The sequence below is a fragment of the Eulemur rufifrons genome, chromosome 15 (genome assembly GCF_041146395.1).
Source record: "Eulemur rufifrons isolate Redbay chromosome 15, OSU_ERuf_1, whole genome shotgun sequence".
Classification (NCBI taxonomy): Eukaryota; Metazoa; Chordata; class Mammalia; order Primates; family Lemuridae; genus Eulemur; species Eulemur rufifrons.
In genome coordinates, this window is record NC_090997.1 from 55682848 (window position 1) to 55706173 (window position 23326).

Genomic DNA, 23326 nt, shown 5'->3' on the forward strand with positions numbered 1-23326 from the left:
GGTCCTAAATGTAACAAGAAAGATCTGGGTCTGCTTGCAGACTCTGCCTTCCTGAAGCTGGAATCCACCTTGCCCCGAGGAAGAAAACAGGGCTAAGATTATAGGGCAAGCCAAGTATCCTGGGGATGTGTGAAGAGTATTAGTTGTTAGCTCAATGGTGGTAATGGCAGCAAATACACACACATAAACACACACACACACACACACACACACACACACGCATACGCAGCAATGACGGTTGCAGGGGAAAATCTTGGAAAGAAATAGAAGCCAATTCTTACCAGGTAGTATCTACCCTATCAGTATCCACTTCATGGTAGGTGACAGTAGCATTAGATCTTTGCTGAGTGAAGCCTGCAGAATTACTTTCTTCATTCACTGCCTCTCCTTCTCATCGCCTGCTCAGGACCTTACCTCCTGAAATCTAAGCTTCCTCCTTTCCTATCTTACTGAATGTACTCTCTTAACAATCACTGATGACCTAGTACCTTCAGAGTCAGGACCCTTGACTCGGTTCTCACTTCTTTGGCCTCTTGTCAGCATTTAGCACCCATTACCCACAGGCATAGATGTGCACTTCCCAGGATCCTGGCTCTCTCCTCGCTCCACTGGCTCTCTGTTCTACTCTCAGAATGTTGTTATAACCCTCCAAGTGCAGTTACGTTCTGAATGTTCTTTCCTTGGCCCTTCTTGCTACATTTTCTTGCTTGGTCATATCATCTCTACATATATGCCAGATAAATTTTCATAAAGAAAGCTCCTACAAAGCCAAACCCTGACTTCTGGTGACCTGTCAAGAAATTCCATTGCATTCACATAAGAATTGTGGTCCTTACTCTCTTAATTCAAGATTACTTCACAGACTTTTCCATTCTTTTCACCATTTGGTTCCTTTCATGTCTCTGAAAACACAGACCTGGATACTCCAGGCTGGGCTATCTTGAAGCCTTGCTAATGCTGTTCTACCTGGAATGCTCTTTCATCTCTGCCTTCCCAATGCTGACCATTTTAAAAATTCAGCCTAAATGTCCCTTCATGACTTTTCTAAGTAATATTTTACCTCTGAACTTCCATAGCATTTTCTCCCTATCACTACTATTGCGATTACTTTATTATAATTATGTACATCTTCTTTTCATCACCAGGCTACCTTGTTTGAGGGCAGAATATGTCTGATTTATGTGGGTATCAGAGTACTCAACACAGTGCCTAGAACAAATATTTGACTGGCACTTCAATTACTTTGAGTTGATAAACTCTAGAGGACATGAAATGACATGCTGATATCAGAGTTGTACAGTGTAGCAGCCAGCCCAGAGATGCATGGACTCAGATGAAGTAGGCTGTGGATACTTCAGTCAAGAAAGCACTTGATAATCCAGCCTATTGAAATCTTTTTATCACACTCTTTCTTCCCCAGAAAACAAAGTATCCCTCAGAGATTTTAGAATACATTCTCCCAATAATCAGGATTTGGAAAAAATTTAAATACTGGTAACATTCTTGGCCACTAAAAGTTATGATAAGTTAATGACTTACAGATCTGAAAATAGTAGCACTCATCTGATTATGTTGGTATATGTCCTGTTTACGAGACATATCTAACACTAAATTTTTGTTGAGTGATGAGTGTGGATAAAGTCATAGACACATAGCATCGGTCACTCATTGGAGTAAGATTAACTCTTCTATCCAAGTGCACCTTGCCTTACTAGTGTCCTCTGTGGCTTATTCTGCACTAAATAATTTTAAAATTATTTTAATTTGTCAGATTATTGTTCTTCTCTCTGATGGCTATAACAGAAATTTTTTCTTGTTGCTCCTATGTCCTGTGTCACATGTCCGGTGAGGTAGACCCCCAACTCCCAACATGGCTGCTCTCTAACGCACAGGGCTGATGCTGATAAAGAAACATGAATACAGTGCGATTGTTTCTCCTCAGGTTCCTGTACAGACTGGTGGTTGTTGTGAATAATAATCTTCATCTTCTCTTAATTCCACCCAAACAGTGGTTAAGGTATGAATTTCAGTTAGGAAATAAACTTTGCCAAAGGAAAAACTAAGAGAACTCTTTATATGAAGTAAATTTTGAGACTAGAGTGCTTGAGACACCTCACGCCCACTATACTTGATAGAATTTCATTCTGCTAAATTATATGGACATTGAATTTTGACAAATTTTTAGTTTGAAAAAGTATTTTTAAGATGGAATTTGTTTGGAGATAGAGAAATTTCCTTCATCACAGGTGAAAACCACCTGTAGGTGTCAAAGATTCTGTTTGTCTCAGACCTGTTCTGGAGAGCATAAGGACAAAGGATTGTACTACACGGTCTGTACTTGTTGGATTGTACTTCTCTCCTTGTGTAAATAAATATATCAGAAAGAGAATGAAGGTAAAGTCTTGAAGCAGAAGAGAAAGCAAAGAGTAAGACAGGATATAAAGGGAAGGAAGCAGGACAAAAAAATTGAGTCAGCTTGTCTTGAAGTGGCACTCTATATATTTATACCAGTTTACAGTACCTACATTTTCTAGGATCAATATATTCTGTTTTCTTTGCTATCATCATTAGGCTCCATAATATAATTTTACATCGTATATTATTAACATTTATGACCATAAGAAATTCTTGAAACTACTTTGACATGTGATCAAAGTATAAATTTTGCTAACAAGACATATTGTGTATCCCTTTACAGATTTATACTACATATTTTATGCTGCAGAGCTAGAAATCTATTAGAACAAATCCTAACACTGCATTGCCTCAATGTAGTTTTCCTTTAAAAAAGAAGTCAATATTCATGTAAACAGACATTGTGAGATGTGAAATTTGATTACTCCTAAGTATCATCTTAAATATACACAAATTTAAAGATTATCCTACATGCTTATTCATTTTTCATATCAAGAAATCCATTAAAACAACATTATAAAAGGCAACATTTGTTAAAAGGCCACTGCAGCTAACTTCCTGTTGCTGGAGTCAATACTGCAGCCACTGCCAACGTCCTGGATGTCCTGAGGTTAGAAGTTGATTCCGTCAAGGCAAACATCAAGTAATTTGACTTTGTCCAGATGACTGAACAGCCAGGTTCCTTAACCACTTCTTTCAAAGGGTTGTTTGGGTCAGGTTACTTTATTGCCAGGTCAGTCAAGGCATCGGAGACCTCTGTGTCGATCTGGGTAGAAATGTTCGCTCGCGTGACATTGAGATAAATGTCATACTGCTGGTCCAGGCCAAGGTAGCAGTCACTCATGAAATACAGTGTGTAGATATACCTAAAATATCAAAATAGAACAAAAATGTAAAACCACCTTTCTAATCACAGTCATATTTAATTCTTTCGGAACTTTGGTGGTGAGATTCAGCTTACCTTCCAGGTATTTCAGGGGTATAAAAAGAAAGAGAAGCAACATGCTGATTTCGAACATATCCTACTCTTTTCAAAGCAATAAGTTCTCTCTTATCCACTTCTCCTAATATCAAAAACCACCCTTCATCTTTTGATTTGGGAAATCGAGGGGTAACTGCGCAGCTGTCTTGCTTTCCCTGTAAACCAGAAAAAAAAGAAAAAATATGAATCATGTTTAGACTTTCTACATCACTTAGTTGTGGTTAAAAGGCCATGTTGTCTTACTTGAAGGCCATAAATCTACACTGTTCAGCATATCTACCTGGGATGTTTTTAATTTGCTTCTATTATGGTTTGGTGTCTTTAATATGCTATTACCTACTTTTCTTCAGCGTTCCCAGAGCACATTATACATACTACTTTGTGGCTGTAACTACCAGAATATTTGGCTCAGTTAGAATAAAAAGCTCTGGATTTTGATATCAAATTAGTAAATTCTCATGTCATCCCTACAATTAATACTAGTACACTACTTTCAGATGAGCAAATCGAGATATAACCATGTTAACCAAATCTTCCAAAGCCTTATTCACAAGGAACTGATATTTAGGGAAACCAACAAATAAAGCCAATCAAGGCTAGACTCTGGACCTCAAGATAATGAGCACTATGTCAAATAAACACTTTTGCCCATTCAAGAATAACACTCACATAAAAAAGCACAAATTATAATGTGGTAATATTAAAAAGTCCTTTCTCTTGAGAAATGGCAAATTTTAAGTCAAGCAATTTGTAAAGTATGTTAATCACCATAAATCAAGATTAGATATAAACATGATAGTACTTAAAGTCTTTAGTTTAGATTGATTTTTATAAAATAAAGATTATTCTAGTGATTTCTTAAGAAAATGGGTTTATGGCATAAAATAATGATGTACTAATAATGACATGTACTAATAATGACATACTCTCAATCAGACTTCACTCAGTATTCTAGAGACAAATGTTTCACTTACGGCATTTTAAAAGAGGGGTTAGAGAATAATATATTTTTTACAGCATTTAGAAACAAAAATTAGAATTTTTCTAGCATGATTAAATCTAATTTTTAAGTAGAATATTAAGGTAAAAAAATTTTAGTTTTTCCCCATGATTTTATCTTTACAATGATTATTTTTATGGTTACGATTATTACTTTATGAAATTACTACTATGTTTTTGTAAGTTGAGATACATTAAGCCATCTGAAAATGCTCACAGTGAAGCCTCTGAAATGCCAGAGGCCAATCAGTTCATACTTGTCCTGACTGGTTTTTAGAACTGGAAATCAAACGAAGTAGGACTTGAAAGCACAATACTGAAAGGACATCCTAATGGTAGAAAGTTACTGACCATTTTGTGTGTGAAAACAGAGGGGACAATACCAAGGAACTACAGCCTCACCCCTGAGGGCTTATTCTAGATATAGGAAAACCCTGAATCCAATGGGCTAAAAAGAATATAAATTCTTATTTCAATTATTATGGTACTGAAAACCAATCTGCCCACATGCTGTGTACTAACATTCTTAGAGGACTAGCTAATTAATTTTGGTATCAGAAGCAACAGAAAAGAGCATAATAATACAAAATAAAAATACTGTACATTTTTGGCCTATATGAACATTGAGAAAGCTCTCTCTTATGCATTATAGTGAAGGAAGCAGGCAGATTGGGCAACTGAGGCTCAGAAAAGCTAGAGTCTTATTCAAATTCATACAGCTAAGTGGTAAAGCTTCAATCTCATCTACATCTAGCCCAGTGTGGCTCCTGTATACCAAGGTGCCTGTAAGGCAGAACTTCAATGTCCTTAATAATCATTTGGGGGCGTGGCACAAGAGAATAGATTTTGAGATCCCTCCCCTTAGGGTCCTGAGTCAGTCAGTGTGGAGTGGGGCCAGGGAATCTGCATTTTAAAAAAGGCACTCCAGGAAATTCTGCTGGACTGTCTGTAGGCCATACTTTGAGAACAGTACTCTAGGCAATATATTCTTTATGTAAGGTGGATATTCTGGGGTTGAAAAATGGCACATGAGGAGAACTGATTAATTTCAAAAGACTGACTCTTGCTGCTTAAGGCCAGTTGAGAAAGCAGGATTCATGAATGACACGGACACATTAGTCATATAAAAGATATGTGTGGCGGCGCATGCTGGTATTTGGTGTGAAATATTTGAGAATGGAAACCAAATACTATACCTTGTGGTACCCAAAGTGGACTCTCTGCAAGCTGACTTCAAGCACATACTCTTGATCAGCATGCAATTTGATCCATTTGTTGTCATCTCGCTTGTCTGCAGTTAGAGTTGAGACAGAGAGTTCATTATGTCCTTCAACTAAGTCATCCCATGAGCCTTTAACACTTATGCCAACATTTATCACTGGCAAGCGAGATAAGAAATTCCATGCCTAAAAAAAAAAGAAAGGAAAAATAATAAAGGAATACTTAACATGAAATACAGTGATCAACTAAGAAATAGCATGTTTTTAGAAAAGTCAACTTTTTACTTTGAGATTAATTCTGGATTCGATGCAGTTATAGGAAATAATATGAGAGATCCTGTGCACCATTTACTTGGTTTCCTGCAATGGTAGCATTTTTCACAAATATAGTACAATATTACAACCAGGACATTGACATTGACATAATCCACTGATTTTGTTCAGATTTTCCTTGTTTTTCTTATACTTGTATGTATATGTATGCATGTGTGTATGTGTAGAAATAGTGTGCTTTTAGTCATTTTAAAGTTCTTGTAAAAACCACTAACAGAGTGTTTATTTTATCTAAACTTGTGATCTCTTTATTATAAATCTCTCCTGATACTGAGTGGTTATTGACTATATAAAAAAATCAGTGAGTTTAGAAATGTTTGTTATTGAACTGGTTTGTTTTAGAGAAGCAACTATCCTAACATCTATGTGACTTCTAAGGTAGAGAGCATTACTTGGGGATATAAAGGCAACCTGAAAAAAATTTTATATGCATCTTTTAATGTCAGCATCATCCACTGACTATGTATTGTACAATTTTTGTCCATATTCTAAATTTATTCTATTTATTCTGAAAGGAAAACATTTCTATATGCCTATCTATATATCATAAGGAATCCTATAAGTCTAGAGTTCCTTCTAGAAACAAATATGTATTTTTTGGCAGTATTATATTGAGAATACCAATTAAAATGACAAATTAAAAGAGTATAAAATACTTTACCAATTTTGTTCTTGCTCTTTAAATTGAAAGATATTTATGAGAAGTCAGTATTCAAATAGTAAGTGCTCACCAATGTTGAATGAATGAATAAATTCCTAGGTCCATGGAAAGGATTTAATAAAATAAACTTGAGGTCACCTTTTTCTGATATACTCAATTATGTGGCAATACCACTATCAGTCAAGAAAACTTCTTAATACATTGGCTGTTTTATCAGTTGTTATCTTCTCAGTGAGTTTTTAAAAGTACATTAGTACTTTAATTTTGGTTTTCCTTTTAGTCCTTTAATATATAGTATAGATTTCCTTATAGGCTTTGATTTCATTTGCTAAGGCGTTAGTGCTGCTGAGTATACTTAATTGAAATGAAGTAGCCCTGATGAACCAAACTACCCCTTAGGAATTAAAAAAAATGTAAATTCAATGCAAATTTTCAATTCACCTCCAATCCTATAACTTGTCTTATTAATCTGAAATTATGTCTGGAACTAGATTTTGAAATAGTCAAACCACAGAATGTACTTCAAATACAAATGATGGTCTATCTCCTGCTAGAACCAATAGTCACTGAGTATAGAAGCTGTACCACCTGATTCATCTAAGACTGGCCAGCATGGAGAAGTAGTCAAGGGGACACTTAAATACACAATTTCTGTAAAGCATTTATTAATAATTTTGTGAGACAACACACGTAACAATATTTACCACATGAAGCAACACTTTATGTGTTTCTTTACTTGCACCATTAAATTAGTTGCCAATGTTTTCTGTTATTAGCAACTCATTGGGATTTTACTTTATAAAGCCCCCAAAAGTCATATCTGGCTTTTATATATATGTCATCTTTTGGAGGACTGAATATTATTATTTTCTACCTACAATGTGTACACATATTTATTAGGTATATGTGTATGTAAGTATATATATTTATGTATATAAGTATGAGCTATTTTTAAAGAAACTGCTAAGACATTTCAATACCAGCCAAACATATTTATCTGAGGATTAATCTTCATCTATTGAATCAGGCAAGAGCACTGCCATGCATACAATTATTTAATTAGCAGCCAAATCCTCTGCCAGTCAGCAGCCGTTCCAGGCATACTGATGGGGTAGAAGATGCAAATCTCACAGTCATACTGCTTTTTCTCATTACTACTGCAATTAGCACTTAAATTGATGCTTTAAACATACTAATTTCTGGAATAATTCAGGATTTGTATGTTACCTGGGATCGCCTCACTGCAGAGCCGACACCAGATTGCTCTGCAAATTGAAGCACTTTTGAGCCAAATAACCATCATCATATCAGACAGAGCCAATTTGCATTTGGTTTTAAAGATAACAGAATGGCAATTTATGCAAATAAATTAAGTAAGTTTACTTCTGAGTTCTCCCTGAACTAATTATAACAATGTTCTAATTTTTCATCACATCTAAAACTTGGCTTAGAATCAATGTATGTTATGTTAGAAATCTGTTGTTGCTAACAGGAGCCTTGTTTTGATTTAAATACATTGTTTTTATTCATAATTTTGATGGTAATTTAGTTAGAAAGGTAGGCATTTATTATGAATATTTAAATAGTTTTTTTGTGCCAATTTTGGGTTCAACAGAAACTGAACAGTCAATCAGATGTTAATGCCTGTTATACTTTTTCCAAGTCTTACTCAAAAATAAGTTCTACTTGGAAAAAAAAAGAACCATGGTTTAGAAGTTTCTTTAATACCTGCATTTGCAAGTCAGTGTGTTAATTATGTTATAAATCCTGAACATTTACTTTGACATGTTTAGGGTAAAATTGTTTAATACTTAAAGGTCTAGATAGCCAAATATTTCTGGCATCATTCGTTCATATTTTTGGCCTTCCCAAAGATTACAGATATGACCCATATTATATTTCACAACACAGATTTAGCTTTCTATGTAAGTTATATGGTTCACAAATGAGGAGTGTATTTGAAAGAATACTTTAGAACCTAGGAACCATAAATTGATTAAAATAAAAGGGGGGAATAAACAAGTAATTGAGGGAATTGTATGAAAATATACCCAACAACAAAAAGGAAAACTACGCTGAAGAGAGGGAGTAGAGGGCTCCCGGGCCATGCAGCCCAGTGATGGACAAGCTACATGTGGCCTTTCACAGCCAGCTCAATAGCATTACACTGAAACAACTTCTAATAGTGCCAATACTATTATTAATTACCATTACTGTCATTATTTTTAGTATCATTTATTGAATTCTTATTCTATGTCAAGAACTATAAAAAATAGCTTATATAATATCTTGCTTAATCTTCACGAGACAGAGTAAGTCTTGTGAAGATTATATCATGAGAAAGATATAACGTTTTCATGTACACAACCATGGCTAGTATATGGCCCAGACTGAATTTAAACCCAGGTGAGCCTGGCTCCATAACCCATGCTCTAAGTTAGAAAATCCTTGGTGCAACTTCCCAGAGAGGGTAGGGAAGCCTTCAAAAGACTTAAGAGATGGCCTTACCTGCTTTGTTTTTGTAGCATGTAGCTCATTTTCTACCATGGAGCTGAATACATGGTCTTTCCCTCCACAGGCATGGATTAGTTCAGGAAGGCACTCAATAGAAGTTCGACACCTAGCAAGTGGGCCCTTTATAATGGGCTTCCATTTCCTAGGAAATAATATCAACACCAACCAAATAATTCTTTCACAGAACAAACAAGATTTTTTGACAATGGTGGTTTATTTAATTAGAGCAGTATTTTTTAAAAAATTTAGATATAACTTTTTAAAGGCCATTATGGTAAGTTTTAAAAATCAGCCAGGATTCTCTAAAATACCAACCCATTTTATGCTATCACTGCATAAAATGTGTACATTGTTTGTGAGCTCCATAAATACTTAGGGTTCACAGACACTGGGTGTCTTTCTACAGTAAGACACTAATGTGAAGTAATGCTTCTGTTTGGATAAAGTACTGATCTGGGGCCCTGACATTTTTAATGGATACAGGCAAATGTCTCTAATATAATGCCTGAATATAGATTTAAATTATAAATTGTTGGGAACATTAATAGCACATTTTGGAATCTTTAACATTTACAGTGTAAGTAGTACCAGATCCCAGAAACATAAATCATCTAAATCTTATAGCAAGAAGAAAAATATAAATGAAATTATATTAATATAACACTCTTATGGGCAACAGGAAAACTTGGTCAAATCTCCTGGGCCCCAAGAAGCTTCCATAACATACCTGCGTGCCGTGTGGGGTGTGGGGTAGCACCTTAATGTTACTTCTTTACTGCTGAAACTCTGCTCCCATAACTTTTAGTATCATATTGGAAGAATTTCTGAAACTGAGCTGCAGCTATACATGAGGTATCAGCCTTTCTCTCCTGCCACCTGCTGTTGGTGTGGCTCACTCTCAGATGTGTCTTTTAATTTCCAGGGATACCCCATGGTAGAGACTCAAGCACCATCGAGACAAGTGCCCTGGAACCCAGTACATTTGAGTCAAATTGAGGAACTTTCCTCAGGGGACCCCACGTGTGCCTGAGGTTCTTGTTGGTGTCTGTGTATAGATGCCTTAAATGACTGCTATCCCTTATCCAACTGACAAGAGATACAGGGTACATGATGGCAAGCTACAGACTATGTTGCTTGTCTATGTGGCTATGAACCAATATTTTGGCTACAAAGTATCTCTCAACTGGTGTGAAACACTGGTGTGAAAGAAACATTTTCATTTCAATACTGCCAACATTGCTTGTATAATATTATATACTGTTCTTTTCCCTGTTAAAATATTTGCAGCCACGTACATGAGACTTATGGGTTAAATAGTTTGATGTTATATAAACTCTTCTTTTAAGTACAGGTTATAGCTTGAGCTTCTAGTATATATAACTACTCAGTTTTGGACATTTTGCAGATGTACAATTTACTTTTGACAATTGATTTAAAATCCCTCAAATCTTAATAGTCATTTATTTTGCTTTAAATCACATAGCACTTTAATAATGTCTTCTTAAATGAAGGCTGATATTGTAAAGGAATAAATGCGGTTAAAATAGAAATGTATCCAATACTGCAAATGGAAAACAATTTAGATAGGAGCAGGTTAAAGTGAATTGTGGTTAGCTTGGGACTGATGATCAAATTCAAAGTAACAATGTTACATCACTAGGCCTTAACTCCCTCTGGGAAATAGGGGCATTTCACTATAAATAATCAATATCCTAGGCATTACAGGAAGTTCCAGTGACCACACATATAAATTTTTTTTTGGAAGTTAAAACAAAACAATTACATAAAAAATTAAAACAATTACCTGAAAAGGTGAAGATGGTGGTGTTCTATGTTTGGCACTGTAAGAAGAGAAGAGTCTTTTAACCACCGGCCCTGGATCACCATTTGAACCAGATTGGTAATATTCAGGGCAGTCACCAGCCAGCCCTGGTTTGCAGCCACATCCAGCATTGCCTGAATAGGGAAAATGCACATATGACAAGAATATCATGGTACTTGCCCTCTCCACCGGGACTCTGATGTCAGCTTTAACAAAAAACAGAGCAACCAGAGATTCTATCTCTAAATTACTATTCATCAAGATAGAAACCACAAAATAAGCTACAGTAGGATAAGAGGGAACAAACTGAACCTCCCATAGCATTTATTATGTTACTTTGTAACAAAGGGCCAAATACTAAGCTTTTATAGGGTAGCAAAGATAGCTAGATAATACTGATAGTAATAAAACAAAGATAAGTCAATGTAGTATATGAGAGAAAATACTTATATAATTCACTGTATCAAGAACATTAGTGGCTGGCCGGGCGTAGTGGCTCACGCCTGTAATCCTAGCACTCTGGGAGGCCGAAGCAGGCGGATTGTTTGAGCTCAGGAGTTCGAGACCAGCCTGAGCAAGAGCGAGACCCCATCTCTACTAAAAATAGAAAGAAATTATATGGACAGCTAAAAATATATATAGAAAAAATTGGCCAGGCATGGTGGCATATGCCTGTAGTCCCAGCTACTCAGGAGGCTGAGGCAGGAGGATTGCTTGAGCCCAGGAGCTTGAGGTTGCTGTGAGCTAGGCTGACGCCATGGCACTCTAGCCCGGGCAACAGAGTGAAACTCTTGTCTCAAACAAAACAAAACAAAACAAAAGAAAACAGTGGCTGCATTTAAAGAGTAAATCTCAAGAAGTCTTTCAAATTTAAAATCAATAATGGTAAGGAGATAGGTTTTCTTGCCAAAAAATTATTCTCCCCAAAGAGTAGGCTCAAGATAGAGCCCTGGTTTTCAATGACAATAATACAGCACACACTAGCAAAGAGGGCAACTGCCAGTGATACATGTGAGATGAGGAGAAGCTATTCATATTAGTCTATACATTTAATCTAATGTTTTATGGACAAACAAAAGGCTGCATTTGCTTAAGGCAAAACTAAACAGTGAAATCTTATTTAAACAAAGGCAATGTTTACACAGGCAAAGCTATTTCAATTAAATTAGATTCTGGAGAATGCTGACTTAAAGACACATAAGTTAATATCATGATCTTAGGTAGGTATTTTATACAGTTTTAGGACTTATGCTGTCTTATTTTGGGAAATGAAGAGGTGAAGGTAAGAGAAATTAGATGTACCTAGCAAATGTTTAAAATGATACTTTAATAGTAAATATCTCATGGATAGTAAAGTATTTATAAAATGTACAAAATCTATTAATGGATTTTGAGAAATAATTTTTAAGGTACATTATGTTAGAAAAGTTAATAATATGCCATACTACTTAGTACTATTGACCCAGACACATTTTCCTTTTAAGCTTTGAATTTCCTATTATATGTTTTCTAATTTATGAAAAATAAAATAGCTTAAAAAACATCTGGCCAAACCAATCTATATCTTTTTAGATACATTACAGGGAGAGGGATCAAAGTTTCTGGATATTATGATCAATGTGATGAAATGGTCAAATTGGTCTTTAGCACCCATTAACCTGCTAGATATACATCATAAACACTGAATGTTGTTGGTATAATAGATATATTTGTATGTTTGTATATGAACATGTATACATGTATGAATGTACATGTTTATAAAGCTAGGAAAATCCACTTATATTCTTCCTCTTTCCTTATAGAATATAAACATTGTCTTTCTGTAAAGTATATGAGACAAGCAGGTCATGATGAATAGTACTCATAGACCAAAAAAAGTAGTTTATAAGTCACAACTCTTGAGCCCTGCTAAGGGAAGAGCAAAGGAAAAGAGAAATGAATAATTATACCTAATGCAGAATCATGATATTAGAACGTGTAATGTGGAGTAACCATGGCAATTTTACTTGTGATTTTATATTACAACTTCACTGGAAATAAATTCCAGACCAAAAGCTCACAGAAGAGCTGGATGGATATGATTTTAACCTTGAAGTTTTCATGATGAAGTTGAAATATTTCATAAAATTTACATGCGTTCCCTACAATTTTTCATTGTATGATCCAGATGTGAAACTGTAAAAAAATAACGCAAAGTATCTGTTTACATGAAGTAAGTAAAAAGCCATATCATGAATTGAAAGCTATTATTTATCCCGTTTTCATTTAGACAAAAGGCAGGTGGGGAGATCAAGAATCTGGGAGAGTAAAAGGTTTTGTGGCTAACTAGTGTTGCTACGCGTTTCTCTGATCGATCACTCACTAGTCGTCCTGTTCTCTCTCCCACTGTCTTGGTGCAGACCCTTGTCATCTCTCACCTGGAACATTATAATTATTCCTTCATTCTCTTTCTCATCTAATTTTTCTTCAATTCATACTTTATATTGTTACTAAAGTGAATTTTTCAGTAAGTAAACTGATCATGTCATTCTTCTGCTTTAATTTCTCTAATGGCCTTAGAGGATAAAAACTGCTACTTCTCTCCATGACAGTCAACCTCCTATCATCTACCTGCCACTTGCTTTTCACTCTGGCCACCTTCCCCTCTTATACTCTTAGCAGAGCAATATAAAAACTACTGATATTTTCACACATTAACCCTTGCTCTTAATGTTCTCTTTTCTTCTTCCCCCCCACCCCCAAAATACCATTCCTTCTACTTCGTCCATCTAGAAAATTCCTATTCATTGTTCAAGTTTAGCTCAAAGGCTACTTCTTACAGTGAAGCCTCCCTGATTCTGCCAGATGTACAGTCATATGACACATAACGATGTTTTGGTCTACAATGAACTGCATATATGACAGTGGTCCCATGGGATTCTAATACCATATTTTTACTGTAGCTTTTCTATGTTTAGATATGTTTAGATACACAAATACTCACAATTGTGTTACAATTGCCTATAGTATTCAGTACAGTAACCTGCTGTACAGGCTTATAGTCTAGGAGCAATAGGCTATACCACATAGTCTAGGTGGGTAGTAGGCTATACCATCTAAGTTGTGTAAGTATGGCGTTCATATGATGATGAAATTGCCTAACAACACATTTCTCAGAACATGTCCCCATTGTTAAGACATGCCTGACTATATGTTTCCTATGCTTCTGATGCTCTGGACACACCCCACCATCATCCCATTGTGTTTCTTTGTTTACACATCTGTCCTTTAAAGTATAGGCTCTTTGTCAGCGATGATCTGGAATTATTCTTTGTAACTCCAGCCTTACTACAGTGTACTCAAGAAATATTTGTTTTGCTGAAGATTATAGGTAGAAATCTAATTATAATGATAATAACCACACTCTAAGTTATTATACATCTACCAAAGACAGTACAGCATAGGAGAAATAACTCAAACTTTTGATGCTAAATAAACATACAGTAGTCTCTCCTTATCTGTGAGTAATATGTTCCAAGACCTTTATTTTAATAGTGGCCCTAAAAGGACAAGAGTAGTGATGCTGACAATTCAAATATGCCCAAGAAAATCTATAAAGTACTTCTTTTAAGTGAAAAGGTGAAAGTTCTTGACTTAAGGAAAAAAAATCATATGCTGAGATTACTAAGACTTATGATAAGAAGGAATCATATATCAGTAAAATTGTGAAGAATGAAAAAGACCTGTACAGCACGTTACTGTACTGAATACTGTAGGCAATTATAACACAATGGTAAGTATTTGTGTTAGTTTTGCTGTTGTACCTCAAACTGCAGAAGTTCCAGCCACAGTGCTTGATATGTGCTTAGTTAAGATGGAAAAGGCATTAAATTTGTGGGTGGAAGACATGAACAGAAATGTGTTCTGATTGAAGGCAATTGGGTTTGGCACTATCTGTGGTTTCAGGCATCCACTGGGAGTCTTAGAACGTATCCCCTGTGGATAAGGAGAAACTACTATACAAGAAAGCCAGGGGACTAGGCCAAAGACAGATCCTCAGGCCAAACTGGAAGATGTGGGCCTGGTTGTCAGTTTGAGTGGGCAAGCCCGTGTTATTGTTTAGAGGCCCATACCTGACAGAGGCAAAAGCCAAGGGATGGTCCATGTAAATGGGCTTGAGTGTCCTGGTATAGCTTGCACTGACACATCTGTATATGACTGAGCCTAGGATGTGCTCCCTGTGTCCTATTGCAGCTTTCCTGGCAGATAAGGACTAATACGTGTATGTTCCTCCTCAGAGCAGGGCTGGCTTTGGTAATAGCTGGAGACCATGGTAGAGTTTCCCAAGTCACCTCAGAGATCTAATACTCCACAGCAAAAGATTGTTTTAGTACACCAAGAAGGAATAACCCTTGACATTCTTCAGCAGCTTAGCATTAACATTAGGTAAATATTTAATACCCCTTTATCTCTTACTCAATTTCTACTTGGCACACTACCTACTAGACAAAGCTGATTCTGAATGTAGGAGAAAAATGGATGGGGGGTGACTCTGTGCATGAGACTTTCTCCTACTAAGTTGGAACCAATTTCAATGCATTTTGATTCCACGTGCTTTGTCATCTCCAGCCATGGCAGAATGGAAATGTGATTTCTAGTACTGTATTTACTTTTAAAATTAAACTAAAACTAAATAAATAAATAAATAAAATAAAATAAAGTAAAATTAAACTAAAACTAAACTCCTATCAAAATTAACAAAAACGGTGCAGCTGTCATTTCCTGAAGAGAGGTGGACTCAAGAGGAAGTGATGAGTTTGGTTTTGAACACAATTTAACTGAGGTGCTACTATGAAGCCAGGTGAGAAGTTCAGGTGAAAATGGGCTCCCAAGGGAGAGTATGGGCTAGAACTGTAGAATAAGAAATCCTGGGCACAAAGTGGGCAGCCAAAGTAGAATGAGCAGCCTTGGTAGGGATAGCAGAGTGGGGGTTACCTGCAGATGAGATCTGGAGAGGCAGGGGGAGGGCAGCTAAGGGACTCTCAAGGGCACTGCTGAAATACTTGTGATTAGAATGGATGTTTGTTAAGCATCTACTATTTGTTAAACACTCTGCTAACCATTTTATGTAAATTATTGAATTTAAACCCATTTTACAGATGAAGACACTGTGGCCCAGAAAGGCAAAGAAACATGACTAAGGCTGTATACTCTGGTAAATGGGTAGAGCTGACACTCACATTCTACGGAGACTGATTCCCAAGGGCTTGCTTTAACCAATATTGTATACTGCCTATGACATTTGGGATGAGGAAGAAGGTGTGTAGAATTTGAATGGGGTCTTGAATTAGAAATAAAGTTTCTATGAGGAAAGGGCATTCTAGATAAAATGAGACTTTGAGAAGGTTTCTGACAAGATAGAATGTTTAAAGCAAATAATAAGTTTGGATGAAGTGTCATCAGCAGTATCATTCACAAACAATTTATACTGGTTGGATGATAGTGTGGTATACTAGAAAGAGACTTAGCCTGAGATTTCAGAGTCTTGTGCCTCTAAATTAACTATAGGACCTTGGGCAAACAAATCACTTAACCACTGGTATTCATTTTCCTCATCTGAAAATTCAAGGAGTCTGATTAGGTGCTTTTTAACGCTTTTATTTTCCATAAGCTGTATTTTCTCAGCAATAAAATGTCAACATACTAAAACTATATGATTATTTGTTTTTATAAAGTTTACTTTCTATCTTTCCAAGTGGACTGTAATATCCTTGAGGTCAAGGAAAGCATATACTAAGCACAAAATAAGCTGTACAGAGAAAAGACCCTCCTGGAGTCAGAGGAAGATGAGGTTTCTGTGGCCAGGGTGTGTGGGCAAGACCTCACAGAAAATGGGGGCTTCTGCTGGTCTCCGAAGATCCTACAGAAAGTCAACGAAGAGAGAGAAGCTCTGATGTAAAGACAAGGGAAACTGATAGCACGCATCTTGGAGGGTCTCAATCACCTCTGTAAATTGGAAGTGATGTCTCTTGCTGGGAGAAAGTACCATAAAGGAGCACAGAAAGGTTTGGAATAAGTACTGGGCAGAATTAATGATGTGAGCAAACACTAGAGCAGCTGTGAGTTTCAACAGCATGACTCTGTAGCAGAAACAGTCCGGCAGTAGTCTGTGATTGTTTCCAGCAACAATGAGTAATTTGAGTGTGAAAGCAGAGACTTACATGTTGACAGTTATCCAGGGAAATAAGAGAATTTAGGGTACTAGTGACATTATTGTTACAATGGCCAGTGCTGGGTTGGGTGGCAAGGGGAGTCATATAGGGTGACTGAGGACTAAACTGAGGGATCAGGAAAAAGATAAGAGATTATAGATCATAATAACAGAAATGTTCAGTCAAGACTAATGAAGATGCTGTGGTCAGAGAGGAGGCTCAGAAAGTGATATCATGCAGATAATGGTTAATGTGGTTTGGACATAACAGTTGTTAGGGTGGGAGTGTGGGACGCACATGACTGTGATGTTAAAAAGGCCATCTGTTGAAGCCACTATGATGCAGCTGAAGATGGAGAGCTGAAGACTATGAACTGGTATTTGAGGAAGTAGGAAAAGAGATCTAGAGGTTGGAAGATAGTTGACATAGAAATCTTATGGACATTGAAAGTAAAATGTAACATGGATAGAAGATGCAGGAGTCTAAGAACAAAGAAGTGTTTGAGGAGATCTAAGGAGGAGAACACTTACTGTTGGGGAAGTAAAAAGAATCAGACAATTCTGGAGTTTCAAAGTTGAATGTTGAAGTGATGGTGGTGTGTGTCTGCCTTTATCTGAGTAAGAGAGCAAGAGAGGGAAGGACAAAGGAAGGAAAGAAGGAGAGAAGGATAAGGGGTGAGAGAGAGAAAGAGAGAGGCACACAAAAACCAAAAGAAGACCCATACTACACACATCTAGACCTCCTTCTTATATGTAAAACTCCAGAACGTCTAAAGTATTTGGCTTTATATAGAGTAAAGCAAAACAATAACAAAAAACAAAAAGAAAGCCCCCTAAACAAAGAGAGGTTAGAAAATGGATAATCTCTAGAAAGAAATTTTTAAATATGTGAGGCTCCTGAAGCCAAAGGCATGCTTTATGACTTGGATACACCTCGTGTCCTCAACATTTATTTTAAATCAATTTCAAGAACTTCTTAAGCATATCAGGCTTGATCTTAGTATTTAAATTCAACACATTTTCACAGTGGTGTAACTATTTCTGCAAAGGACAGATTTATCCAAATCTACAGATATGTTTCTTCTTCTGCAATTGCAGATTATACTTTTAAAGGACAACATTTTAAGCTTGACAATGTATCTCTCTATATTTCAAATCAAGTAAAGTAAATCTCACACAATTATTGTGAAAAGCCCCAAACAGTGAATTATATAAAGTCAGACTGTGTAAAGAGTATGCAATATGGTATGATGAAAATATTTGTATAGTAGTACATAGATTATAAAACCCTTTCACCAATAGTTTGTGTTTAACCCCTAATGAAACCAACTATGAGGCAAGCATTAGTACTACCCCCTTTTCACAGATAGAGAAGCTTAAGCTCACAGAAATTCAGTGACTATGTAATCACAAAAAAAAGTGATGGAGTTAAGGCTTGATCTTAGTTTTCTAATTTCATATCTGTGCTCATTACACTATATCCCATTATCTCTCCTGACTTACACATATCCTGTCTTGTTTCAAAAAAAAATTTGAGGTGGTTTATGTATGTCCTCTTTTCCCCATATAGCAGAAAAATAAACTCCAGGCAAAATTATCATATATTTAATTGATTATTGTCTCTGTGAGTAAATTTTTTAAAAACAATTTTTGAAAACCTAAAATTTTAAAGTTAATTTTAACCCACCATTTGGCTATAACTACATTTGAATACTTCAGGCATTTATCTTTTGAAACACAACTGAATTCTGGATTTAAATAATCCAACGGTAAAAGGGGAACATTGAACACTGTGATGAAATTAAGTCGACTTTATTGCAAGGAAACAGAATCACTGACCTGGGCCACTAAAAGAAAAATGACATCATTAAATGTACTTAAAGAGGTAGGTTAAAAGGTGGATAATAAGATCTAAGGCTCATTATTTAAAAATTTCCCCTAAAATCTAAACTTAGTTTAAGGAATCTGTCAATTTAATCCTTAACTCTGGCTATAGGGTCTACGTATAGAGCTTGACAGATGATGCTCTGGCTTCTGTCTTCCCTTCTTAGTATTCTTTAGATTTGCCCCTTCTCTTTCTCCTCCCTTTGTCCCTTTTCCTTCTCTTTAAGGAACCTTTTCTTCTTTTCCCCATATCTTTTGGTATCATCTTAATGTATCTAGTGATATTATAAAAGTTTTAACAAACACAATAAGATCATGACAAAGGCTGAAATGCTAGACAATATTGTTACTTCTGTTTAAATTAAATGACATAAAGATAATACATTGTTATCACAGTTTAAAAGAAAGAGATTTAGTCCAGAATGAGAACAAAATTGCATTAATTTATAAAAAGCAAGTTGTTATTTATGGAATGTCATGAGAATGCAAAACACTAAGGAAAGATCATCAAAAACAAGGAAAGTCTAAGAAACCATCACAGCTAAGAGAAGTCTAAGGATACATGACGACTACATTTAATGTGATATCCTGAATGTGATTCTAGAATGGAAAAAGGACATTAGGAATCATTACACATTGTATGCATGTATCAAAATATCACATATGCCCCCAAAATATTATAAGTATTATATATCAATAAAAAAAGAAAAAGGACATTAGGTTAAAATTAAAGAATTATGAATAAATATGGACTTTAGTTAATAATTATGTGTCAATATTTGTTTATTAATTGTGACAAATATACCTTACTAATATATGTAAGATGTTAATACTAGACGAAAAATAGGTTTGAAGTATATGGGAACTCTCTGTACTACCTTTACAACTTTTCTGGAAATCTAAAATTATTCTTAAATAAAAAGTTTATTAAAAGAAAACTATGGAAATTCATCCTAGGCAGGTTGTTAAAACATCAGTTGTTAGACATCTGCTAGAAAATGCACTATTTAGTTCAAGAGCTCCCAGAAGTTTTACGATGATAGGAAAACCTAAAAAAAGCTTTCCTGGCAGAAAGGCTTTAAAGGCTCAGGTCAGTTGCAAGTAATGATACAATATTTTGTCAATAATTAAAACACTGTAAGTACATTTATAAGAATCTTTTTCAATAGCAACAGTTGTTCATAGTAACTTTCTCCTGAACTTTTACCCCCAGAAGGTTAGCATTCAGGAAGCTCAGCTGCTGTCTAACAAACTTAATTAATCAAAAAGTCATTTCCGAGCTGTAACTATGAGTAAAAGCGCTTCAAGTGTGCTAGCAAGCCTACAAGTTAATCAAAATGCTAATGCAGTACAAATTAAAGTTGTGATTAACATTTCACAGTAGCTGCTTAAGTGAATTGATCACACAAATGGGTTAAGCATTACTCATTTCCTATAGCCCCAATCGGGAAAAGGGTTGTTATGTGGGTATGAGGAGAGGAGCAGGGGGTAGGAGGATTCTTCATAATAGCATCATATCATCAATAAACCATCACCAAATTGTCATACAAAAGCTTACAGGTAAAGTCACCCAGGGGGAAATAGCCTTCCAAATTATATTATAGTCCTTGAAGATTGCCTATAAATCCACAAGAGTAAGTAAAGGTGTTTAACACCTCAAAATCCACACATTTGTGTTAGTTTTGGAAACGCTAAATGCATCAGCTCTGTACTGCTTCCCTAGTGGGGAATGTTGCTTCATTTTAGGTGGTGTTTTGGGCGTTCTACTGTGCAGCTAAATGTATCTTTAACCAGCTAGGATTATGTTTCTGCACCATTGTGTGGATCTTTGCATTTGGAAGAATTAGAATTATCACTCAGGATTAAGTTCGTTTAGAATTATTTGTTTTTAAACAGTCATCCACTAATAAAACGTTGTCAGGTTTCTATGGCAAGATGAGCTCCTGGAATTCTGGCCAGGAAAGGCACCTGAATTAGACTTCACTCTGATGTTTATGAATTTGATAAGGTCACACTAAGTTTCACAACAAATACACTATATTTGTTGGTAGATAATTCATATTTCACAGAAAATCTTAAAAATGTGAGAATGCACACATAATAGATCTCTCTTTTCAGTCTTTTCCTACGAAATAACAAGAAAGGAAAAAGTGAAATATTTATCTCATTCACATATGATATCACTAAGATCTACTATATGCCAAGCATTGTGCCCAAGTCGTGTTAACAATCAATGACATCATAGTATTAGTAAATTTCCAGTATACTTTGGATGATACAAAAGCCTCGAACTGTATGCTCATAGTATTAATATTCCTGGAAATATACCCATAAAAACAGATAGGTTTTTTTACTTATAATCCACCCATCTTTTTCTCAAAATGATTTGAAGAAGCTTTCTGAAGGTTATTGTGCTGTACTGTCTACTTAAAGATAATCTTTTCTTTTTTTTTAAAAAAGATAATCTTTTCATCTGGACTAATTATAAGCATTTAAAAATTTGAAAAGATTCTACTAAGAATACACAGAAGATTTTCTCTACCATTTCTATGTTAAAACATTTCTTACAAGTATTGGATTAAGGATTTGACCAAACTTCTTTTGTTAAGCTCAGCAACAACTGGACTATTTTCACTAACTGTATTTGACTGTGCAATTCTAAAACTGGTTTGTTTAAATGACACTGACAGTTTTCAACATATTGCCAACTCAGTGAGCCTGTGCTTAGTGCACTCATAGGTAAATGCTTCTCAAAAGGTTACTTTAGCCTTGATCCACGGCAGTTCTAACTCCTGGCATCATCAAATATTTACATGTTTTTTAATCTACTACAAATGGGAATCAGTTGATAATGGAAATATAGACCCAGCTTATAGTCATAGTATCTTTCAGCTAAAATAATTTTTAATGAAAAATGAAAAATTCCCATATCATTAAATCTTCTTTTGCTTCTCTTATCCTATTCTTTCCTATTCTTAGACTCTAACATGTGTATACACAAGTCTACACACACCTTAAACTTATCCATTAATATACTTTTAAAATGTGTTTTCAGAATAGCTATGGGTTATAGGAAAAATATAATATTAGTTATATGAAATGTAATACATGTTTACTTTATCATAAGTTGTTACCGAGATAAAGAGGTCAAGTTATTGTTCTGAAGTTTCGGCTAAACAACCACCTCACCAATAATCTTGTAAATATTTGTTTTTGCAAATTTAAGAAGGTTTTTTAATGGAGGAAAGTATACCAATCCAATTCATATACTTTTTTCCTTTCTCTATGCACTTGATTAAAGTCATTTTTTTTTTGGCTAGCAGCTGATAAAGGCTACTAGAATATTTTGACATTAATTTGAGTCATATATGAGCTATTAATACGTATCTCACATGTGAAAGAGAAGAAAGGCTAGAAATTCAATAGTTCAAAAAGACTTGGACATTAAGGAAAATAATGTAAAACGAGAGCTCCTATATTAAAGTTAGACTCAAGAATATATGAAACAATGGAAACTTATCCACCAAAACATAGCTCCTTTCTGGCACTGAATCACCCAGAATATTTTCAAGGTAGCTGCCCTGGTTTACCTTTGCCTACTTCCATTAGGGCAGTCATTAGAACATGAATTCAATCTATATTTACATGTGCCTTGGTATGCAGAAGACAGATCTTTGCATTCTTCCTCAATAGTAAACAGGAGATGTCTGCCATCTTTTTGAGGAGTTGGTAGCTCCAAATCTTGGGGCAAGGAATCTCTGAGGTTTCTTCTCACTTCTAGAAGTCTGAAGTTTTTTAAAAAGGACTAGTGGATGGACAAAGGCTGCATCCAACGAGCCCATAAGTGGCGGTGGAAGTTAAGAGTTAAAGAAGCCAAGAATGTTAAAGTGAGAAAGGAACATAAAATGTGTTTATGTGTGTGTTCATTAACAAACCTATGCAGAGATTATACTTATGTGCAAATGCTTTTTATTATAGGGTTATCTTATAATTATGATGACATTCTTCCTTCTCCCTATGCATTAGTACTCTGGTCTTTCTCCCATTTTTTTCAATTATGGGGAGAATGTGAGGAAACAAATGATTAATTCATTGGCCTATGTAGCACAATATAAAAACTTGAGAAGGATCATAAACAGGTGATACAAAAAAGGCAAACACCATATCAACTGGACACTGTAGAGTTATATAATAAAGGAGTTACAAATATTAAATCATATTAACAAGTCCCTCTTAGAAACTGGTTAAAGCAATTATAGGCAGACTGTTGAAAAGTGAACCAGAGTAATTAAAGGGAGGTGATTAG

At 35.4% G+C, this 23326-nt stretch overlaps 1 protein-coding gene across 2 annotated transcripts in view; it reads right to left on the reverse strand.

The window, feature by feature from the left end:
- Nucleotides 1–2132: 2132 nt before the first annotated feature.
- The window catches only part of ASCC3 (activating signal cointegrator 1 complex subunit 3), a 315263-nt gene continuing 294069 nt past the window's right edge, over nt 2133–23326 (reverse strand). The window contains exons 37-41 of one of the 2 annotated variants that reach the window (XM_069488077.1): nt 10929–11080; nt 9119–9266; nt 5593–5802; nt 3377–3552; nt 2133–3281 (exon numbers count right to left, since the gene is read on the reverse strand). In XM_069488077.1, the coding sequence (XP_069344178.1) occupies nt 3134–3281; nt 3377–3552; nt 5593–5802; nt 9119–9266; nt 10929–11080 (834 nt within the window). In that variant the 3' untranslated portion in view covers nt 2133–3133. The remainder of the gene's footprint in view (nt 3282–3376; nt 3553–5592; nt 5803–9118; nt 9267–10928; nt 11081–23326) is intronic. The other variant, XM_069488076.1, reaches the window with a different exon arrangement.